This window comes from Mixophyes fleayi, chromosome 7 (genome assembly GCF_038048845.1).
Source record: "Mixophyes fleayi isolate aMixFle1 chromosome 7, aMixFle1.hap1, whole genome shotgun sequence".
Classification (NCBI taxonomy): domain Eukaryota; kingdom Metazoa; phylum Chordata; class Amphibia; order Anura; family Limnodynastidae; genus Mixophyes; species Mixophyes fleayi.
The window spans coordinates 139327964-139347712 of NC_134408.1; the positions used below are offsets into that span (position 1 = coordinate 139327964).

A 19749-nucleotide genomic window follows, 5' to 3' on the forward strand; every position below is an offset into this window, starting at 1 on the left:
TCCAGGGACAAATAGAGAGATATTGGAAATCTTTCAATCCCTGGAAACTTGGGACAGTTGGCAACTGTGAGGTTATTTGTAGGACATACAGAAGCGGAAGGAAGGTGAAGCAATTGTCCATTAAAGGTGGCAGCCCTACATGGAATACTTGTTCTACCCAGACTGATTGGGGGTTTGGGGAGGTATAAAAGCAAGCATGGTCCAATCAACGCCCTTGTTAGATACTGACTCCCAAACTGACATTGTACCCCCACAGTCTGCTAGCTGCTGATAGGTATATCATCGACTCATTTTTAAATAGGCCACTAAATCCCAAACTTTACATTTTCATACATGCAGCATGGAAGTAAAAATAAACTGTTCAGATTTAGTCTGACATCCACTGCAGCTCTGTTACAAATTAAAGTATTACACCCAACACTCCATTACAGACAGCTGGGGCCCCTCCCACATCTTTAGGACATTGTCCTAATGGCATTTGGTACAGGTCAAAAATCTGAGTTGCAGCCACTGGAGCTGCTATGACATCAGGGCCTCCTCCTGTATATGAATCAACCAATCCACACAGTGCATTTCTGCAAAACAAGATTGCAAAGCTGTCAGTCACTCTGTGCCTGCTGTGTAGGGAAGCCCCTCCTACACAGCAATTTTCTGCAGTTGAGTGAAAGAGAGCACGGTGAGATCACCTAGTTGTAAATATTCCAATTATTGTGTGTGTCTATATATATATATATATATATATATATATATATATATATATATATATATATACCGGTGTGTGTGTGTGTGTGTATATATATATGCACATATATATTTATATATGGTAAAAATAAAAAAAAAATTCTCTAGTTGCTGTTTATACATTTTTGTGGGGTTCTTTTTGTTTGTGGATGATGGGTCTACTGTACACCGTTTAGGCCTGTATGGGATAGTAGTATTTCACAAAATACTACAGGTAGGTGCTGCAGACAATTAACTCCTTCACTCATCCATATGCAGACTTTGCAGCACCCAAACTTCCAAAAACAGTTTATAAATTACATGAATTGCAGTTTATTTTTAACCGCCCAACTTCCCGCATTTCTGGATAATGAATGGTCTCTGTGCTAAAGATTTTAATCAAAGATGGCGTTGTCTCCATCAGGTTGAACCTGGCCGTACGTTGCCCTCTGCGTTATGAATGGACAGTTAGGTGTATGTGCTTCATATGTAGGGTCTACATTTAACGCAAGTGAAAATATATCTTCATAGAAAGTCAAGTTATCAAAACCAGATGTGTCAAGTGGAACATTTCACAGACATTAATAACATTACTTACCTGTAAGTTCTAAGCTGAGTTTAACTGCTCCACTTCGGTGCCAGAACTAACTGCCAAGCACAGGCTGCTGGCAAGACCTACATTGGGTAAGATTATGCTAGCACAGAACATTACAGTATCGATTCAGGAGAAACACCACCGCAAACTCTTTGATGGGCTCTTCAGTGAAACATATAATTACCTTCTCTAGATATGTGTTTAATGCTCTGTATGGATTATGTATTTTTTTAAACCAGCAATGTATGTATTATGTTATACAAAACCAGCTATTTTTTTATATACTTCATGTGTGTCTGTGGGTACCAAGTGTGTGTGTGTAACGTGTACGTTGCACAACATTGAATAAGATGCCAAATGTTTATACGGGGTCCGTGGGGCCACATAATTGTATTGGATGCCCAGTTTTTGCGTCTAATTGATGGAACAAAGAGTTCTTTTACATTGTTTCCTCAATACTTGTTTACTATCTTGCAAATGCTTCCTATCTTGTGTAACAAGAGAATATATTTGGAAATTGGAGAGAAAGTGAAATGTACAAGCAATTACTATATGTCTGGTTAAGTGTCTTTACATCTGCTCAAGCTCTGTTGTATTTTGTTCACTCTGCAGCAAACAGAGGTTCAACGGAGATTTAAATAGGGATCTCCTGATGGAATCGAAGCGTGTATGACTGTGGTCTTTGTTAGAAACCAGCGATTATGGATCATCACCGTAACAAATTAACACATGCATGTCCATAATTCATTTTCTGTAACAATGATCCATAGTTAGATGTTTTGTTCACGTTTGATGAACTTTCTGTAATTTTCTCTAAATAGACCCGAAGTGTCAGTAGAATCCCTGCTTATCTGCTTATCTGGTATTAGATACACTCTTTAGTAGGGTGTATACTCTGCTTACCTTATATATTTCGTCTTTTTTTACATTTAGAGCTTGATTCATGTTCAGACATACGCCCGTTTGCGTAGAATATCCTTGCGCATGCTCAGAAACGAACTCAATTGCATGCAATTCATCGAAACCTTGGGTGCTCTTTTTTTAAAATCAACATCATCAGCTATTTATATAGCACCATTAATTCTACAGCACTGTACAGAGAACTCACTCACATCAGTCCCTGCCCCATTGGAGCTTACAGTCTAAATTACCTAACATACACACACAGACAGAGAGTGAGAGACTTAGGTCAATTTACCAGCAGACAATTAACCTACTAGTATGTTTTTGGAGTGTGGGAGGAAACCGGAGCACCCGGAGGAAACCCACGCCAACACGGGAGAACATATAAACTCCACACAGATAAGGCCATGGTCGGGAATCAAACTCATAACCCCCAGTGCTGTGAGGCAGAAGTGCTAACCACTGAGCCACCGTTTTGCCCAACCACTAAACCATCATGCTGCCGCAACTTGCATGCAGACATGAATCAGGCCCTTAAAGTCTACATTCAGACCGGGCCACCTTCGATTCATCATCACCAGCTTTCAAATCCACAGCTATATTTGTTGAGTAGTGGTGTCGCATTTTGGGGGGAGAACCCTATTTTGTCGGATGACGCACTAGAGTTCAGTTTTCCATGTCCTTTGAGGTCCCCCAGGTTGTTTCTCATCCTATACTTTTAGTGGGACTCGAGGCATAACTAGAGATGTGTTGGTCCATTAACAAAATTTTGAAGGGGCCCCCAAAGTTTGTAGAGAGGGACACACTCAATCCCTTCCCTTTGCCTGGCTGGCTGGCCGCCTGCCTCCTCTTGCTGCCTGCCGCTCCGCAGCATGCCAGGGGAATTTAATTTTGGAACCCTGAAATGCTGTCTTGCTTACTCGCATTACATTCTGGATCTTCCATTGCCGTTGCGGTATCCTTGGTCACACAGCAGGCAGTTCACACCTCACTATTTTCACTTTCAGGGGAGATGGCAGAGCAAATAGAGGCGCACATTTCCAGGTAGACAGTTCCAAACATTTGGAAAAGAGCGTGCACCGTGCGCTAGGTAAACTAGTAGAAATAAAGAAATAACTTGGTGAAATAGAGTAATGAAGATTACGTGAGAGTCTTTGTTTTATGTGGTTCATAAATTATCCTTACTGTGTCACATTTGACCATGCTCCATGCTGGAGCACACAACACGCCTGGATGTGAGGAGGCTGCATGCATGCAATTTGTTTTGCTCTAAATTAAATCATGTGTATTATGAGAAATAATGGATATCATAAGGCACCAGAGATCTTAAATCTGTATAAGTGTATATACACTGACATAACGCTCAACATTTATTATTTGAGAGTCGGGACACCGTGCACGCACTAGAAGAGAGTGTGATCAAGTTAAACTCCTCGGGGGCGTGTCCAGTGCCTCCAAAGAGCTTGGCCACTCCTTTCCCCTCCACTATGAACACCCTTTCAATGCTGCTGACATCTGCGGGAATGCACGACATTGAAAGAACATCAGTCAGGGTACATATCCCCCAACTGTCCCGAACATCAGGGCGGTGGAACAGTCTCCACAAAACTAGACTGTCCCGCCTAAATTGGGGCCCCGTTTTTCTTTATACTGTAAAATAAATATGGATATTTATATAGAAATCATATATTCTGTTATGTACAGCGATCCTGGAATTTGCTGTGTGTAAGCTCCAACAAGCAGGAATGTATGAACAAGAAGCAGGAAGTTCTGAAGAAAAGTTTTAAGAATTGCTAAAAATGATTTTTTAATTTTAAATAATATTTTCTAAGAACATTTTTTTTTTAATTTAAATTTGTTTCTAAAGAGCATAATCTTTAATAAGATGTTAATACATAATTGCCCAGTCTCCTGGAATGTACTAAGAAGTTGCACTGCATATGGGGAGGGGGGGGGGAAGGGTGCAAATTTAATATGTGTGAACATATTTAGAGTTGGAAAGGGGCGTGTCCTAGCTCAACTCTAAATTGCAGTGTAAAAATTAAGCTGCCCGGTGTTTGTGTGCTACATGCTAAAAGCAGTCGGTATTTTCGATTCATGCAAAAAATAAATGTATCTGCACCCGTAAATTTGCACCTCTTATTTTTTCCTTTGGTCCTGACATTATGTGTAAGATTGCAGTGATTCAGTCTCTGGAAGGACCACCAACCATGACGTATGACACCTCTATCCCCACTGCCCAGTAGGAAACATCCTGTGCTGTCCAGTTTTCCAGCCCATCGCTATCGCCGAGATAACTGTCCGTCCAGCTGTGAAGAAGCCACAGATAAATTTTCCCAATCGTGCGACTGGAATATTTACTTTTCAAACTCCCTGGTTTTTTTTCTCTTCGTTTTAAATAATTTATAAGTTCCATTTGCATCCAAGTATCATTTTAAGGATAGCAGGCTTAAATAATGGAGGCATGGGGGAAATATAATATTACGATAATGTTCTTTGGTGCGGTTTGGAAGGTTTAGAAAACATTTGGAAGCATTTTTCTCATAAAGTCACTTAACTATTAAAGTGTTATCATAGCTTTTCCTCTTGCATTCTGCAAAGTACTTTTGTTAAACATTGTCTCTGTGCTTACAGGGGAGGGGGGGTGGAAGAAATCCTGATTAGAGGGATTTCCATAAAAACAGGAAATTGCATTTTTTAGTATCCTTGCATTAATTTAATAAAAGAAAGATGCAACTAAATAATGATGAGGTGAATTAAGGGTACAGTATCCTTTTTCAGCTAATGCCCCTAAATGCTCGCCATTATCCTGCTCCACAGAGATATCTGTGATCTCGGCTGCTTTGAACATACTTTATGTTTTACAGAGCTACGGCTGGAGAGGAACTTGGTAATATCACTATTTTAATGGAAATGTGTCATTACTAATGTTCACGTAGGATGGAAGGTAATATGAATCACTCGTCTTGGCCGCTTACACAAATGATTAAGAGCCTTTAATACCATCGCAGACCCAATCACTCTGGGTAAATGAACTTCCCCTATACCACTGTTCACATAGAGCGACTGACGCTGTTTTTTTGACGTTTTTCTGATATTTTAATGAGCAGAAAATTCTAACATAACCCATGCTTAAAAGTAAGACACGTCTGCAGTCTATACATTGTTTGATGAACCTATGACTAGCGATTATTATTGCTTTAGAAAAACTTTATTTTTCTATTTTTTTTTTTAAATCACACCTTTGCCATAATCCTATGTCGTAGATGTATTTAATTTACTTTGGCTTGGAAAATGGTAGTAGTGGAACCTAAATTTTAATTTAGGTCAAACTTGCTGACTCTCCCAGAATGTCCGGGAGGCTCCTAGATTTCGGATAGTCCTCACGGACTTCCAGAAAAGCTGGCACTTCCCTTGGGTCCTGGAAAGAGGCGGGATTAATGATGCAATGTCATCATAGCCCCACCTCCCGATGCGCGATGCTGCAGATCACAGCATTGCATAACAGGGGCGGGGCCACAGTGACACAATCTCGCCACCACGCCCCCTCTCGCACTTGCCGCCTGACCTCCCTCTAGTAGACAGCGGGAGTAACTAAAATTTGGCAAGTATGATTTAGATACTGTAGTAAGATTTTTTTTATTTATTTGTTGTGTTATTATAACTGAACACAACTCTCCAGACGCCTTAAATATATCTTCTGTACTCTAATACACACATATGATCTGCACTGAGCTTTAATCTAGTACTTTTATTACAATTAAAACTATTAATCAATATATGGCTAAAGCGTTTAGGAAGCAGAATGGCGTATTTCCCTCCAGCATGTGCACTTGATGGGTTTTGTTTTGGAATTGTGGAACAAAACAAGATTTTATACAATATGTGCCATAAAAATTGAGGTTTTCTCCCCATAGCTCACAGTAATGTAAAACAGAACGAAAAGTTAAACCTTTAATGCAATTTCTGCTATGAGACAATGTCTTACTGACAGATTTATAGTGCGCAGTCACAGCGGGATTCTATGTCCGCGTCTTGTGTGAAATGACAGACATTAAGTGGTCCTGTCACGGTGAGCTGTGTTATATTTCAACCTGTAGACTTGTCCTGACGGCTGGGGTTTGATGGGCTATTGGCTTACTGTTAGCCAAATAAACTCCACCTTAATTTACTCCAGGTCTAGTTTCTATTTGTCAACCCAAAAAGAGTAATGTATGAGGCTGACCGTGTTACTAGACGGATGCTTCCAACCATCATCATCATCATTATTTATTTATATAGCGCCAACATATTCCGTAGCGCTTTACAATTGGGGACAAACATAGTAAACTAATAAATAAACTGGGTAAAACAGACAAAGAGGTGAGAAGGCCCTGCTCGCAAGCTTACAATCTATGGGACAACGGGAGTTTGACACATGAGGTTAAGTCTACATTTTGCATTCGGCCCAGCCAGACTGCAAAGGTAAAAGTGACTCATAGGCTAAATGATCCCGTCACATAACAATGTTGGTCAGGGGGTAGTTGTCTTGTGTGAAATTGTGCAACGAGTGGTAATAGGGTAAGGTAGTGAGGTTAAGAGGGTGGTTGAGGAATATTATAAGCTTGTCTGAAGAGGTAGGTTTTCAGAGAACACTTGAAAGCTTGTAGACCAGAGGAGAGTCGTATTGTGCAAGGGAGAGAATTCCATAGAGTGGGTGCAGCCAGAAAAAAGTCCTGTAACCGGGAATGGGAGGATGTAATGAGGGTGGATGAGAGACGCAGATCTTGTGCTGAACGGATTTGCCGAGTTGGGAGATATTTTGGGACAAGAGAGGAGATGTATGTTGGTGCAGCTTTGTTGATGGTCTTGTAGGTTAGTAAAAGTATTTTATATTGGATTCGGTAGAAAACAGGCATCCAGTGTAGAGACATACAGAGTGATTCAACAGAGGAATAATGATTTGCAAGGAAAATTAATCTTGCCGCAGCATTGAGTCTGTTTTTGGGAAGACCAGTAAGGAGGGAATTGCAATAGTCAATGCGGGAGATAATAAGTGCATGAATTAAGGTTTTTGCAACCAGAGTTTAGAATCTAGATGCTCAAATTAGTCCCATGTTGATTCTCGAACCAATTTGGTGAATTCATAATAGGCAGTGTAGGCACCAATCCGTACTTTCCAATTTTTGATGTCCGTGAGGTTCCGGAGGGGAGCGTCGTGTTCAAGTGGGTAAAATATATGGAGTGGCCTTGTAAAACTGTCCTTGTGACATTAGCCTAAAGATTAGTAATATAATTATTATTGCCTGAGGTATATCTAAGAAGACGTGAGGGAGAGTGTTTTGAGATGAGATTTGAGTTGTATGAAGGGGTGGTGTTGAGGGCTTTGTAGGTGAGGGGGAGTAATTTGAATTCTGGAGGCAGTGTAGGTATTTGCAAAGTGGTGCAACAGATGTGAAGCAGCGGGGAGGGAGGAAGATGAGATTTACCGCAGCATTTCATACGGATTAAATCAGAGATAGACAGCACAGTCATGAGTTCAATTCCCGACCATGGCCTTATCTGTGTGGAGTTTGTATTTTCCCCCAGTGTTTGCGTGGGTTTCTTCCGGGTGCTCCAGTTTCCTCCCACACTCCAAAAAAAAAAACCATACTGGTAGGTTAATTGGCTGCTAACAAATTGACCCTAGTCTTTGTATCTGACTCTGTGTGTGTGTGTGTGTGTGTGTGTGTGTGTGTGTTAGGGAATTCAGACTGTAAGCTCCAATGGGGCAGGGACTGATGTGAGTGAGTTCTCTGGACAGCGCTGCGGAATCAGTGGCGCTATATAAATAAATGATGATGATGATAGATAGGTGAGGGGAATGCCAGATAAGAAGTTGCAGTAGTGATGACGGGAGATGATAAGAGAATGAATAGTTTTGGTTGGGTAAGAAAAGAGTGTAGTATAAGATTTTGTTGACTTATTTCCCCTAGAAATTCACAATTGTATTACGGAAGATTGAAGGCATTGTTTGAATTATGTAATGGATAAGTACCTACAACAAATTCTGCTGTCTAATATCCTTTACTCCCTTATGATGTAATCGTTGAAATAAAAATGTTTGAATAGTTCTGTTCTGTCAACAAATCACCCCCACTGTGTAATCTACAACTGCGTTTCCATCCAGACTTTGCTGTTGGATCTTGGAAAGCAACAGGCTGGTTTGAAACAATGTGCCATAGAGATCCCAGTCTCTCCCTCCTAATTCACTGTAACACAAAACAGAGCCGCAGTCCGTCCTTTAATGTGGTTTCTCTTATTTGAAAATTACATCAGTATCTTTCCATTATTTCCTTACTATTTTTTTTTATTTTTCTTTACCTCCAAAAATGGATCACAGATTGAATGTTTTGTGCCAGTGAAGGGAACATAATCCCATGAGAACTTTTCATACCATGAAATGAAGTGTTGTAAATAAACAAGTATAAAATGACAACGGTGAATGGCTGAACTCTGCGTTACTCACCGATTACTGAGGTCAGTCAGAACAGGGCGCCCTGCGGATCCTTTTTAAAGGGATTTTCCGCCTTCAGATTACTTTTACGGTATTGGCTAGACCAGTGATGGGCAACCTGATACATTGGCGGCCCTCTAACCTTCAAAAGGGCCGCACCTTACCCTTAACCTCAGTAATAAGGTAAAACAATACGTTTAATCAAAGAAATAGACACCTATCTGTAATAATATATCAGAAGATATTTAAAAGAAATGTTACAAGTTATAACAAACAAATCGGACAATAAAGCAGGAAGGAGCTGGGGGGCCGCAAGGGAAGACTCGGGGGGGCTTGTAGTCACCTGTTGGCTATCACTAGTCTAACTTGTACCGGGCTGATCAAAGCTTATTGCTGATTGGTTGCTATAGGTTGTTAGGCTTCTGCACTGTTAACAACTCTACCCCACTGACTGAGCAGTAACGGTGATTTGTGTAATACAGGAGCCCAGGACAACTGCTACTATTTTTGTACAAATGTTAGGGGGTCAAGATGGCATACCTCCCAATATGCAAGCCCCCGGCAGCGGGGCAGGGGGCGTGGTCAAATATAAATGGTGACTTGGCCACACCCCCAGAGGGCTCCCTAGCGCTGCAAAGTACTATATTATATAAATATATATATATATATATATATATATATATATATATATTATACCATAATTGTTGAAAAGTGTCTTGACCTTGTTATTAATAAATTTGAAAGTTGCATTTTCCTCATAAAATGTTCATAAATACTAGTTGCGTCCCCCCTTTAAAAATTAAATGGGAATCTTCTTGTCCGCCGCATTCCAAACTGAAATATCAATTAAGTGATGCGAATAGACGACGGTGACTGCATATATTACGGCTGCCACACTAATCAGCTGGATAGGTGAGTGCACAATCAGCCAATCAGAAGCAGCTACATTATCATCATCATTGCGTCTCATTGCACCGACCCTCCAGCACCCGCAAAAGATACATTATCATTATCTATTTATATTTATATAGCGCCACTAATTCCGCACCGCTGTACAGAGAATCAGTCCCTGCCCCATTGGAGCTTGCAATCTAAATCTAACATACACACAGACCGAGGGAGACTAAGGGCAATTTAATAGCAGCCAATTAACCTACCAGTATGTTTTTGGAGTGTGGGAGGAAACCGGAGCACCTGGAGGAAACCCACACAAACACGGGGAGAACATACAAACTCTACACAGATAAGGCCATGGTCGGAGTGATAGGTGTATATGATTCTACACGTCCTTACTGTGCTCCATCTATACTTTCACCTGTTCAGTCATGAGGAGCCGTAGGTGTATGATGCAACAATATCTGCATGTGGACATACGTGTACACATGTGCACATGCGGAAATAATTTCATGGAAATTCAGACTTTACAAACTCTCATTGGTTGTACAAAAGGGCCGGTAAAGCCATTAATAACTTATGTTATCTTTTTTATTGTCCTCTTGATGAAAACTGGTCAGGGACTGGCTGGCTCATTTTAGCCCAGGGGGGCAAGTCGTGGATCAGCAGCCTATGAGGAGTATTTTAAAGGGAAAAAAATTCAGGTAGCCCAGTGACTCGGCCCAAATTGGCCCGCTGCACCACCCAGCCCAGCCGGCCCCTGAAACTGATGATTGTGAATACACTACAGTTCTTTCCTAAATCTGAAAATGTTATCCCTGTAACATTTAGTTTTGCCAACAAGCAGGGTTTCCCATCACCCTTATGTGTTGCATTTCACAGAGAAGGGGACAGGTGGTTTTTTGGGGAGACTTTGACACTGTTTCTTACCTTGCAGGTTCTTGCCGGAACAGAAGAGAGTTTCACAAAGGGCGACCAGTGATAAATCTCTGGGGAGTTTGGCTCACTCAATAGAATCAGAGGTTCCGTCACAAAATGACGCTGTGGCACCATCTGCTCCGTCCGGTCTTTCTGATCAGCAAATCGAAGGAAATGTAGTGCAGAAATCTGAGGAATTAATTAATATTAAAGCTTCGCTAAGTGAAGATTCTTCTGGAGGTGATCAGCACGTGATGCCAAACTCGTCCCCCGCTAGCTTATGCAACGATTCCCAGAGGCCTTTGCACATTGTCTGGCCTCACAGATGGTAAGAATTTGATTTTTTATTCTAATGTGTGTGTGGACATATGTACATAAATATGTTTGGAGATGTATTTATATGTTTAACGGTATGGAGTTACCAAACCAACAATCTGTTTTGTATTATTTTTATCACGGCTGCACCCAGCAAATTAGTGGTCTTTACTTGGGCTTTGGCCTCCACCTTCAGAAAGTAATCATTATTTTCATGTTATGTTTTCAGACTGCAGACAATACACCTATTTGTTTTACACTGGAAGGATTGTGACACACCACATAATCATTACAGACATACTCTTCTAAAGTTCAGCTTGCCTCGGGAAAATAAATTAGGATTTAAAGAGGTAAAATGTCCAGATAATCTTGCGGTATTGGGCACGAACATTTTAATCTAGTTTTTATTCCTCGCAGTTTGTTTAATCTGCATGTGGCCTGATTAGACTTGAATTCATCCACAGATTATGGGGCTGTTTATTGCAGGGACTCTCTGGACTGATCACTAGGTCACATTTACTGAGAGCAAATGTTTGCAGGTGAAGCAATAAGAGCACCACACCGACAGGGCAAATCGCCTTTACAAAGGATTTAAATTCCAGCTACATAAACTCCAAAAGCTCTCGCAGATCATCGGCAGCATCTGCTACCTAAAGCGATTTTCATCTCCCTTTCTAAATGTTCCAACATACAATTTAGGGATTAGAAGTTGAATCAAGTCTTTGGATTTGTTTAATCAACTTCACACGTCCGATAACACGCTCCTAGTTTTTATTTTTAATCATATTTTACAGCTGACGCTAAACTGCCCTTGTGTGTTCTCCGAAACAATTCACAGACGGCGTAAGATTAGAGTCTGTTCAAAAATGCGGCCTGATTTTACACTCTCCCCCATACCCACACACTTTTTTCACTGACCTGTTGTAGGTTTCGTATAATTTACTGTTTCTTAAACTGTGGCTTACACGCAATGAAAACAGCCGTTTTGTGGACTGAACCAATGTTTGTAAAAATGCAGCCGATCAGTTCACTAGGAATCGGCAACTTTGTGTTTTGCGTCTTATTAATGTCACTGGTTCCTGGTGAGTTTGTAGGCAATTGATTTTTAAGCCCACAGAATGGTTGTCTCCACTGTATAGAGGTGATGGGTCCACTTTACAATGAATGGCTCAGTGGTTAGGACTCTTGCCTGACAGCACTGGGGTCGTGAGTTTGATTCCCGACCACGGCCTTATATGTGTGGAGTTTGTATGTTTTCCCCGTGTTGACGTGGGTTTTTCTCTGGGTGCTCCGGTTTCCTCCCATACTCCAAACACATTCTAGTAGGTTAATTGACTGCTATCAAATTGACCTTAGTCTATGTGTGTTTAGGAATTTAAACTGTAAGCTCCAATGGGGCAGGGACTGATTGACAAATATTCTCCGTACAGCGCAGCGGAATTGGTGGCGCTATATAAATAACTGATGATGATGATCTGTGCAATTTTACTTTGCACTGGATGTGCTCTGGTTGCCCACAATTGGAAGGGAGATATAAGAGAATCCCATTTCTGCACAAAGAGCCAAACACTGGTCAGTAAGCAACAGCATGAAGCCTATAAAAATCCTAAACAAAAGCTATGAGCAAGTACAGGTAAACTAATGAAATGTCTGGGCAGACACATGCTGTGATTCTAACCCTTTCCAAAACAGCACCCAAAAGGGAGATAGATCACGCTGACTTATGCAGGAGTGTCGCCAAAACTGATGTCATCTTGATGATGACGTTTGTCCCAATTTTTTCACCCCTCCTTATCACCACTTTTCCCTGACTACAATAGCAAATTGGATTGACACTTGTCACAACCACGAGGATGGTGCCACCAACCAGCAATTGGCGCTACTGAGTACTGAGGCGCAGAGTCTAACACGCCTCTGGTTTTCACCAGGGACCCCCGCTAGGAAGTATGGACTCCGCTGAAAAGGGCGTGCAGGTTGCGGCCGCCAGTATCAGCTGGAGAGGTGACCAGTGCGGTAGCGGCGATGGCGCAGCAGAATACAGAATGGACGCCTGGATGCAGCAATGCACACACGAAGGATAGTCAGCAGAACCAGGTCAAAACCAGAGAGATAGTCACAGTCAAAATCAGAAGCAGGAGAATGGTCTGGAAGCCGAGTCAGAACCAGGAAATCACTCTAAGCCAGAATCAGGAGCTAAAGGAGAAGTCAGGAACAAGCCGGGGTCAGAATCCAAATGAGCATACAGGAAGCAGGAACAAACGCTGGAGCAAGGCAAAAGACCATTGCTTACATGAGCAACGAGTTGGCACACTAGATCTCCTACCACTCTGACAGCAGCCGCAGCAGAGAGAAGTCTCTAGGGATAGGGATTGTATTACTGTATATAGTTGCTTCTTCGTCAGTCCTTCAGGTCGGCCTTTAGGTGGAAACAGGCCTGCATGCTAGATCGGTAATCTGACTGGAGCACTCACTTACCGAGCCCCTACCAGTTTTCTTCTGAAAGTCCGAGTTCATACTTACCGGAGCGCACAGCTGAGATAATGCAGGTAGTGTGGATTGTCCATCGCATTTCATGGCTTAGAGAACACAAAATTAAGAACCAACTCCTTTGCTGTTGACATCTGACTGAACAGGTGATCCATGGCTCCCTATTGGCTAGACGGGTAAACTCCACCCACTTTTAATTCTCTAGTCATCCATGAATGGATAACTCCAATTTGTGAATGGTCTTGGGGAGGGGGGACCACCTGCCTTTTCCCTACACAAGAGAAGACAACAATCACGGAAACAAATCATTTAAATAAGCGTAATAAGATTAATTTTGTTTTTCTTTATAACCTGTGTGTATGTACACCAGGATGGCGTAATGTAGAATTAAAAAAAACAAAAATTCCAGATGAATTTTTCTAATTGTCTTTATTTGTTTCATGCAAATTGATAATAATCTCATTTAGGAAAATTAGCATTGTTAGTCTGATTTAATAACTGCTGATTGTGTGCATGCAGACAACTCATATATCTATAGGTACACCTTTTTTTTTTTCTTTTTTTGCAGTAATTACGTTTTAAGCTGGGTACATACTACAGTAAATTCACGCAAATAATCGTGCAGATCACACAGTAAATGATATCGCATCAGTGTGTACGCTCCCACAATCATGTTCTATCGTTCCAAATCACATTGCATCTGTTGATTCGGTTTTATTATAAACTTTCTCAAAATCACGATCAACGATGGAACGCTCTCGGGCAAATGTGGAAGTGCGTACACACTCACCACCAGCAGTGTAGGCAGATGTCTGTAGAGTGTGCGCAGAGTCAAGATCTTTTCAGCAGATGGTTATGAGAAATGAAGATCACCGATCTGAAGGTAAATCGTGTAGGTGTGTACACATGAATCTGCATACTCATCTGGACTTTCAGCTAAAATCGCTACAGAAATCGCATCTGCAGTAATCTTCTGTATTGTGCATCCAGCCTGAACACCTTAAGTTGTTTTCTGACTGGGAAGCAGCATTGTGTAATTGCACTATATTATTTAAGTTAAATTATTTTTAATTTGGAGAAGAGCTGCCTCGGTGAGGGTGGGGGGGGGGTCGGGTAGCTCAGCACAAGCAAATGCCAAAATGTTAAAGCAATACATTCATCCTCCTGGATAATACAGTAGAACGGTGGCAAACCGTAGACGGCAGCCGCACAAAGCCAGCATTAAGGCTAATTTTGAAAATCCAGCGTGCAGTCAATTTTACCGACGCCTGGGGACATACAAGGTAGAATCTGACAAGAGAACTCATTTTGTTTGGGTTATTTAGTGGTATGCATCATCCGTGGGCTCCTCCGTGACACGCCGCGATATAAAGCAGGATATTATCACACGCTAAAAATTTATGTTGACATTAGATATTTGTTCAATATGTCAGCAGTATTACTTTCATAATCAAAAGAGTAAGGGAAGAGGGATGCACAATGGCACTGCTCGCTTGCAGAGATCTATCTTTTTAATAACATTCTATAAGGTTAATATAGTTTACCTTTGAGAGTGTACAATGAAAACGAGCAGGGTTAGCAGGAAAAATGACAGAGCTCATCCACCCGAACGCTTTGTTTGCCATTACCTAAGTGAACCATGTCAGCTCTGTGGCCCGGATCTGATAGCTATTTGTTGTACAGAGAGCACAACATTAAAAAAAAAAAAATATCAAACTCTTAATACCATTGTGTGCCCATAACCATCTGTCACTGCTAGCCTGGAGATGAGGGAAGATTACCAGGAATAAACACGAGGCTACAGAGCATTGGTAAAGCCTTCAGGCAGAAAACTCTTGTGGGACATCAAAGACATTCTAATTCCAAGGCAGTCAAGGATTACAGTGTGTAACCTGTGCTGACAACAGATAAATGAGTGGCAATATTTGTGCCAGAGCGCTCTGGCTCCTGTGACGAGGCCGGATGATGATGATGATGGCGATGATGATGTTATCTCGGAGAACGGACTCTGCTGGGATAATTTTATGATAAAACACTTTTTTTTTTTCCCTCCTTCTTCTTCAAATGCCACCGGGTCTTGCAAGACATTTACTAGCTACAGGGGTAGCAATCAGTTTCTTTAAAAATGCACTGTTCTAAGCCCATTAGACTCCTAACACAGCAAGGCTCTTCAATGAGTATCCGGAGTCTATGCAAATATGAAGGATTGAACTCCTGCCCTTTAATGTTAGGATGCTTTGTCATCTGATTTATGTAAATGCGGCTCGTAGAAATACAGTTTATTTTTAATTGGTGAATATAAATTAGAAAATAAAGATTCCGGTGCGCAGGCATGGAGTATCCTGCGTTGTCTCTCACAGTGATTTATAGGCCTGATTATAGCGGCAGATGGGATTTATCTGTCCAGAAAGGAAACTTGTTTAAAACTTCATGTTGACCTGAGTGCGAGGTTTTGGGTAACACTGTGATGCATGGATACTCTTATACTGCAGCCCTCATCATCATCATCATTTGTTTATATAGCGCCACTAATTCCGCAGCGCTGTACAGAGAATTTATCACGCACGTGAGTCCCGTCACCTTTTCTCCAGCCAGAGGACAAAAGTCAGTAATTGAAATACGTTAACGTGAAATAGAATTTTAAAACATTTTTTCATGGCATGATTAATGCACACGCTTAACTTTTAATTTAAGGTTTGCTTAATCTTTCCATATATAAGATCTACTGTCTGGGGTGGGGGGCCATGGTTTATTTAATTTACTCGCTTAATATAAAAAAAAATTCTCGACTGGAGGGGAATCGGTAAAAAGCACGTCCGATATCCTATGCACTCACGGCCTGATTCATACTCCGACGTACGTCCGTTTGCGCGGCTCCACAATGTTCAGTCCCAGAGACAGACATTACGCTAATGAGCACAATTGCATCAACTTCATATCTGTGCGCTAATGACACTTACGACTGCCTGCGACTTGAAAGGTGGGAGGGCAGGAGTAACGTAGGCCATGTGCAGTCAGGGCGTTGTTGTAACGCAGATACGGCCAATCCCAAGTCCCGTGTTTGCCGTGCGCTTGTTTACAGTCCTGTGTGTTGCACTCGTTACAGGTCAGATGTAAATCACGGTTTATAGTGATGACTGACGACTCATAGTGTTTTAATTAAAAATTGCACGAATGGGCGTCACTAGCCGAACACAAAACTGTATGCAGCTAAGATAGACTATAAAAACACATTGACAGGACACATTGAAGTCATCTCTCTTTATGTAAATATGTAAAAAAAAAAATGATTAAAGAAAAAAACATTTTATATTTCAAAATATTTATTTTTTTGATTGTTATAGTGTTATCAGTTGTTGTTTTAATTTATGGTAAAATTAAAGTTTAATGTGTTCTGATGTGAACTTTTATTGTCCATACATTTGTGCCTGTACCGTTCTGTGTATCTACGTACAATAATTTTAGAAACATTGGGGCAAATTCATTAAGGAAAGTAAGGCAAAAAAATGAATGGGGTGCAAATTAGTTCATTATTTTGTACATAAGTTAAGATCCCTCTTACCGCTGCCATTCTGTATCGCCCGAGAGCCGAATATCATCCAGATGCACCGGCAGAAATTTATTGTTAAATTGGGTGAAAGAAGTAGAAAATCTTCCACTATTTTGGGTTGTTAAATAGACCCCTAAATGAGCTTGTGCCTTTTACGTCTACCCCCTACAGCACAAAATATTTTTTCCCACATGCAATTTTTTTGCACCCAGTAGTTGAATTCGCCACTAACGCTAAATCAGCCCTTAAAGGCTTAATTAGCGCCGATGTGTACGGAATATTATTGCTTGGTTTACTTATAACAATCTCTGAGCCACTCTGAACAGCGACAACATCCAGAATTTCTGGGATATCTGTTCAGCTTGCTGACCCGGCCCATGGGATATATATATTTTTCCAGCATATAGGTGCAGCAGTGTTTATTGGATATATGTCCTATTATTGCTGTTTACCCCCAGTGGCGGCTGTTACTGCAGTCATGCTAGTCTAGGCTGCAGCTCATGTTATAGCATCATGGGATGGAGATGATTAATAGCTGTTTTGTTCACGTGTCTTTTCAAACGTGAAAGTAAAATATATTCTCCCCCAAATCAAACAGTGTGCAGGGCAACGCTGATGCTTTTTGGTAAAATATCTTTGCCCGAGGTTCTTTAAAATAGAACCTTTGCCTGCTGGCACATTAATGGTGTATTTTAGCCAAGCTACCGCCGTCCCTGTAGAGTCGCCTCTTGTTTTCTTTAAAAAAAAAAAATATTTTCCCATGTTTTTACTTTGTCGTATGATTGCGTAGAGCAATGTGTTATCTCTGTATCAAAGACTGTAAGAATGAAGTTGCACCTCGCATAGAGCATGTTCTGCCTGTAGCAGTGGATTGGTCTCAATGGGAAAGACAACACTACACTCCTCTGTCACTTAACATCTTTAATTAAAGGGGGGGCCATCTATATAAATGTTTATTTGCATACCGTGCCTCATTGCATAATGCCTTTTGCTACCATTAGGTTTCATTTACATCTTTCAACATTTGTTCAGCAGTGTGAGTCATCCAATTCGATTTGGTAGTTGAAAAATGTTTAAATAAAAATAGATTGCAGATATTGGTTGCAAAGTGGTTTGTAATCGGGACATCCGTTATATCAATTGTTACATGACCCTGTGAAACGGCAGAGCGGTTTCAACTGAGGTTTGCGGCTCAGGGAAATGGGATTTTCACTTGTGAGTAAAGAGAAATTTTGTATTCAGTGGAGTTTTCCGCAGCTTTTAGCAACTTATATAACTTGATATGTGTCCTGTTGCAACTTAGATATACTGCTTTATATTTTGTCTCCTCTCTGTGTTTCTCCACAAAGACGTGTAGTTGCCCATTGGTACGACACAGATCTGCTTTGTATTCTATCCAAGGCAGAGAGCTGAGATGCAGCGTATCCAAGGGAAACGGAAAATAAATAACTCTGCCTGGGGCTATAGTGTCACGGGAAAACAAAAAGGTTCTTGCAACTCCTTTAAGTGATTATTAGTGGGGCAGCACGGTGGCTAAGTGGTTAGCAATTCCCAGCCATGGCCTTATCTGTGCAGAGTTTGTATGTTCTTCCCGTGTTTGCGTGGGTTTCCTCCGGGTGCTCCGGTTTCCTCCCACACTCCAAAAACATACTAGTAGGTTAATTGGCTGCTATCTAAATTGACTCTAGTCTCTCTGTCTGCGTATGTGTGTGTTAGGGAATTTATACTGTAAGCTCCAATGGAGCAGGGACTGATGTGAGTGAGTTCTCTGTACAGCGCTGCGGAATTAGTGGTGCTGTATAAATAGCTGATGATGATGATCATTTTACTCTCCACCTTATGTAGATTATTATAGATGAAACCACCGCTGTTTGTCTTTGCTTATAATAAGACTGGTAGTCCATTGTTTTCGGTTCATATAGCATTTGTTGCCTACATGCAATGGGGCATCCATTTTGTGTGCTTAACCAATATCCACTAGGAAGCGCTGACATCACAGAGGCACTTAAGCAGCCATATTTACGAGGCACTGGTTCCCAGTGAATGTGTACGTCGACCCTCATAAAATGTGTGACTCCTCTGTCGTAGGCGTCCGTTCCTCATCAGTTTCCTAGATAGAAGCACGGCATTGATTCTTGGCTACGAGTACTTATAAAACCTGCGTCCTTTCATTAGTCGGATGTGTTTGTGGGAACGCCTTTTTATGAATAAAGAAAGTTTACATCTTACTGAGGTGATAACATCAAGGTCAAGAAAGTAGCTCCAGATAAAATGTGATTTTCACCTATCACCTCCCTGTGGTTTCAGGTATCCCGAATACTACAAGCACTGCAAAACGTCTTGTTCTTAATGCAAACAGCGCTGTGTCCGCTTATAAACAGGCCCTGATTATTATTATTTTTATTATTATCATTAACATTTATTTCAAAGTTTCCGGCTCACAGTTTTTAATGTCAGGACAAGAAACGTTGCAGTGTAGATGGAGGCTAGGTAACTGCGGACTTTCCTGGCATTAAATCGCCACGATTTTGCTTGGTGGTGGGAGGAGGATTTTGTACATAAGTAATTTTATTTTACCTCGTGTTACTCCTTTATTAGGTATACCAGTGACTGAGTGCAATGTGTCACATATTTATGTGTGTGTATATATATATATATATATATATATATATGTATATACGATCTTATTACTCCATTGATTATGATGAGAAAGGACCATGTGACGTCTCCCTGTTGTCCTGTATGATTGCCGGAATGTTTACATCGTGTATTTACATCCTGTTGCCTGGCAACATAAAAGGATTGGAAGGGTCAGGAAGTTGTGGAGGTCACGCACATTACATTGATTGCTGCCATTAACTGTGTTTTTTCCTGGCTAGTGGATCTGTACTG

General features: G+C 41.1%; 1 protein-coding gene across 2 annotated transcripts in view; it reads left to right on the forward strand.

The window, feature by feature from the left end:
• QTMAN (queuosine-tRNA mannosyltransferase) overlaps positions 1–19749 on the forward strand; it is a 148058-nt gene that overhangs the window by 79564 nt on the left and 48745 nt on the right. For both annotated transcript variants that reach the window (XM_075180933.1, XM_075180934.1), the window contains exon 5: positions 10525–10833. In XM_075180933.1, coding sequence (XP_075037034.1) covers positions 10525–10833 — 309 coding nt within the window. The remainder of the gene's footprint in view (positions 1–10524; positions 10834–19749) is intronic.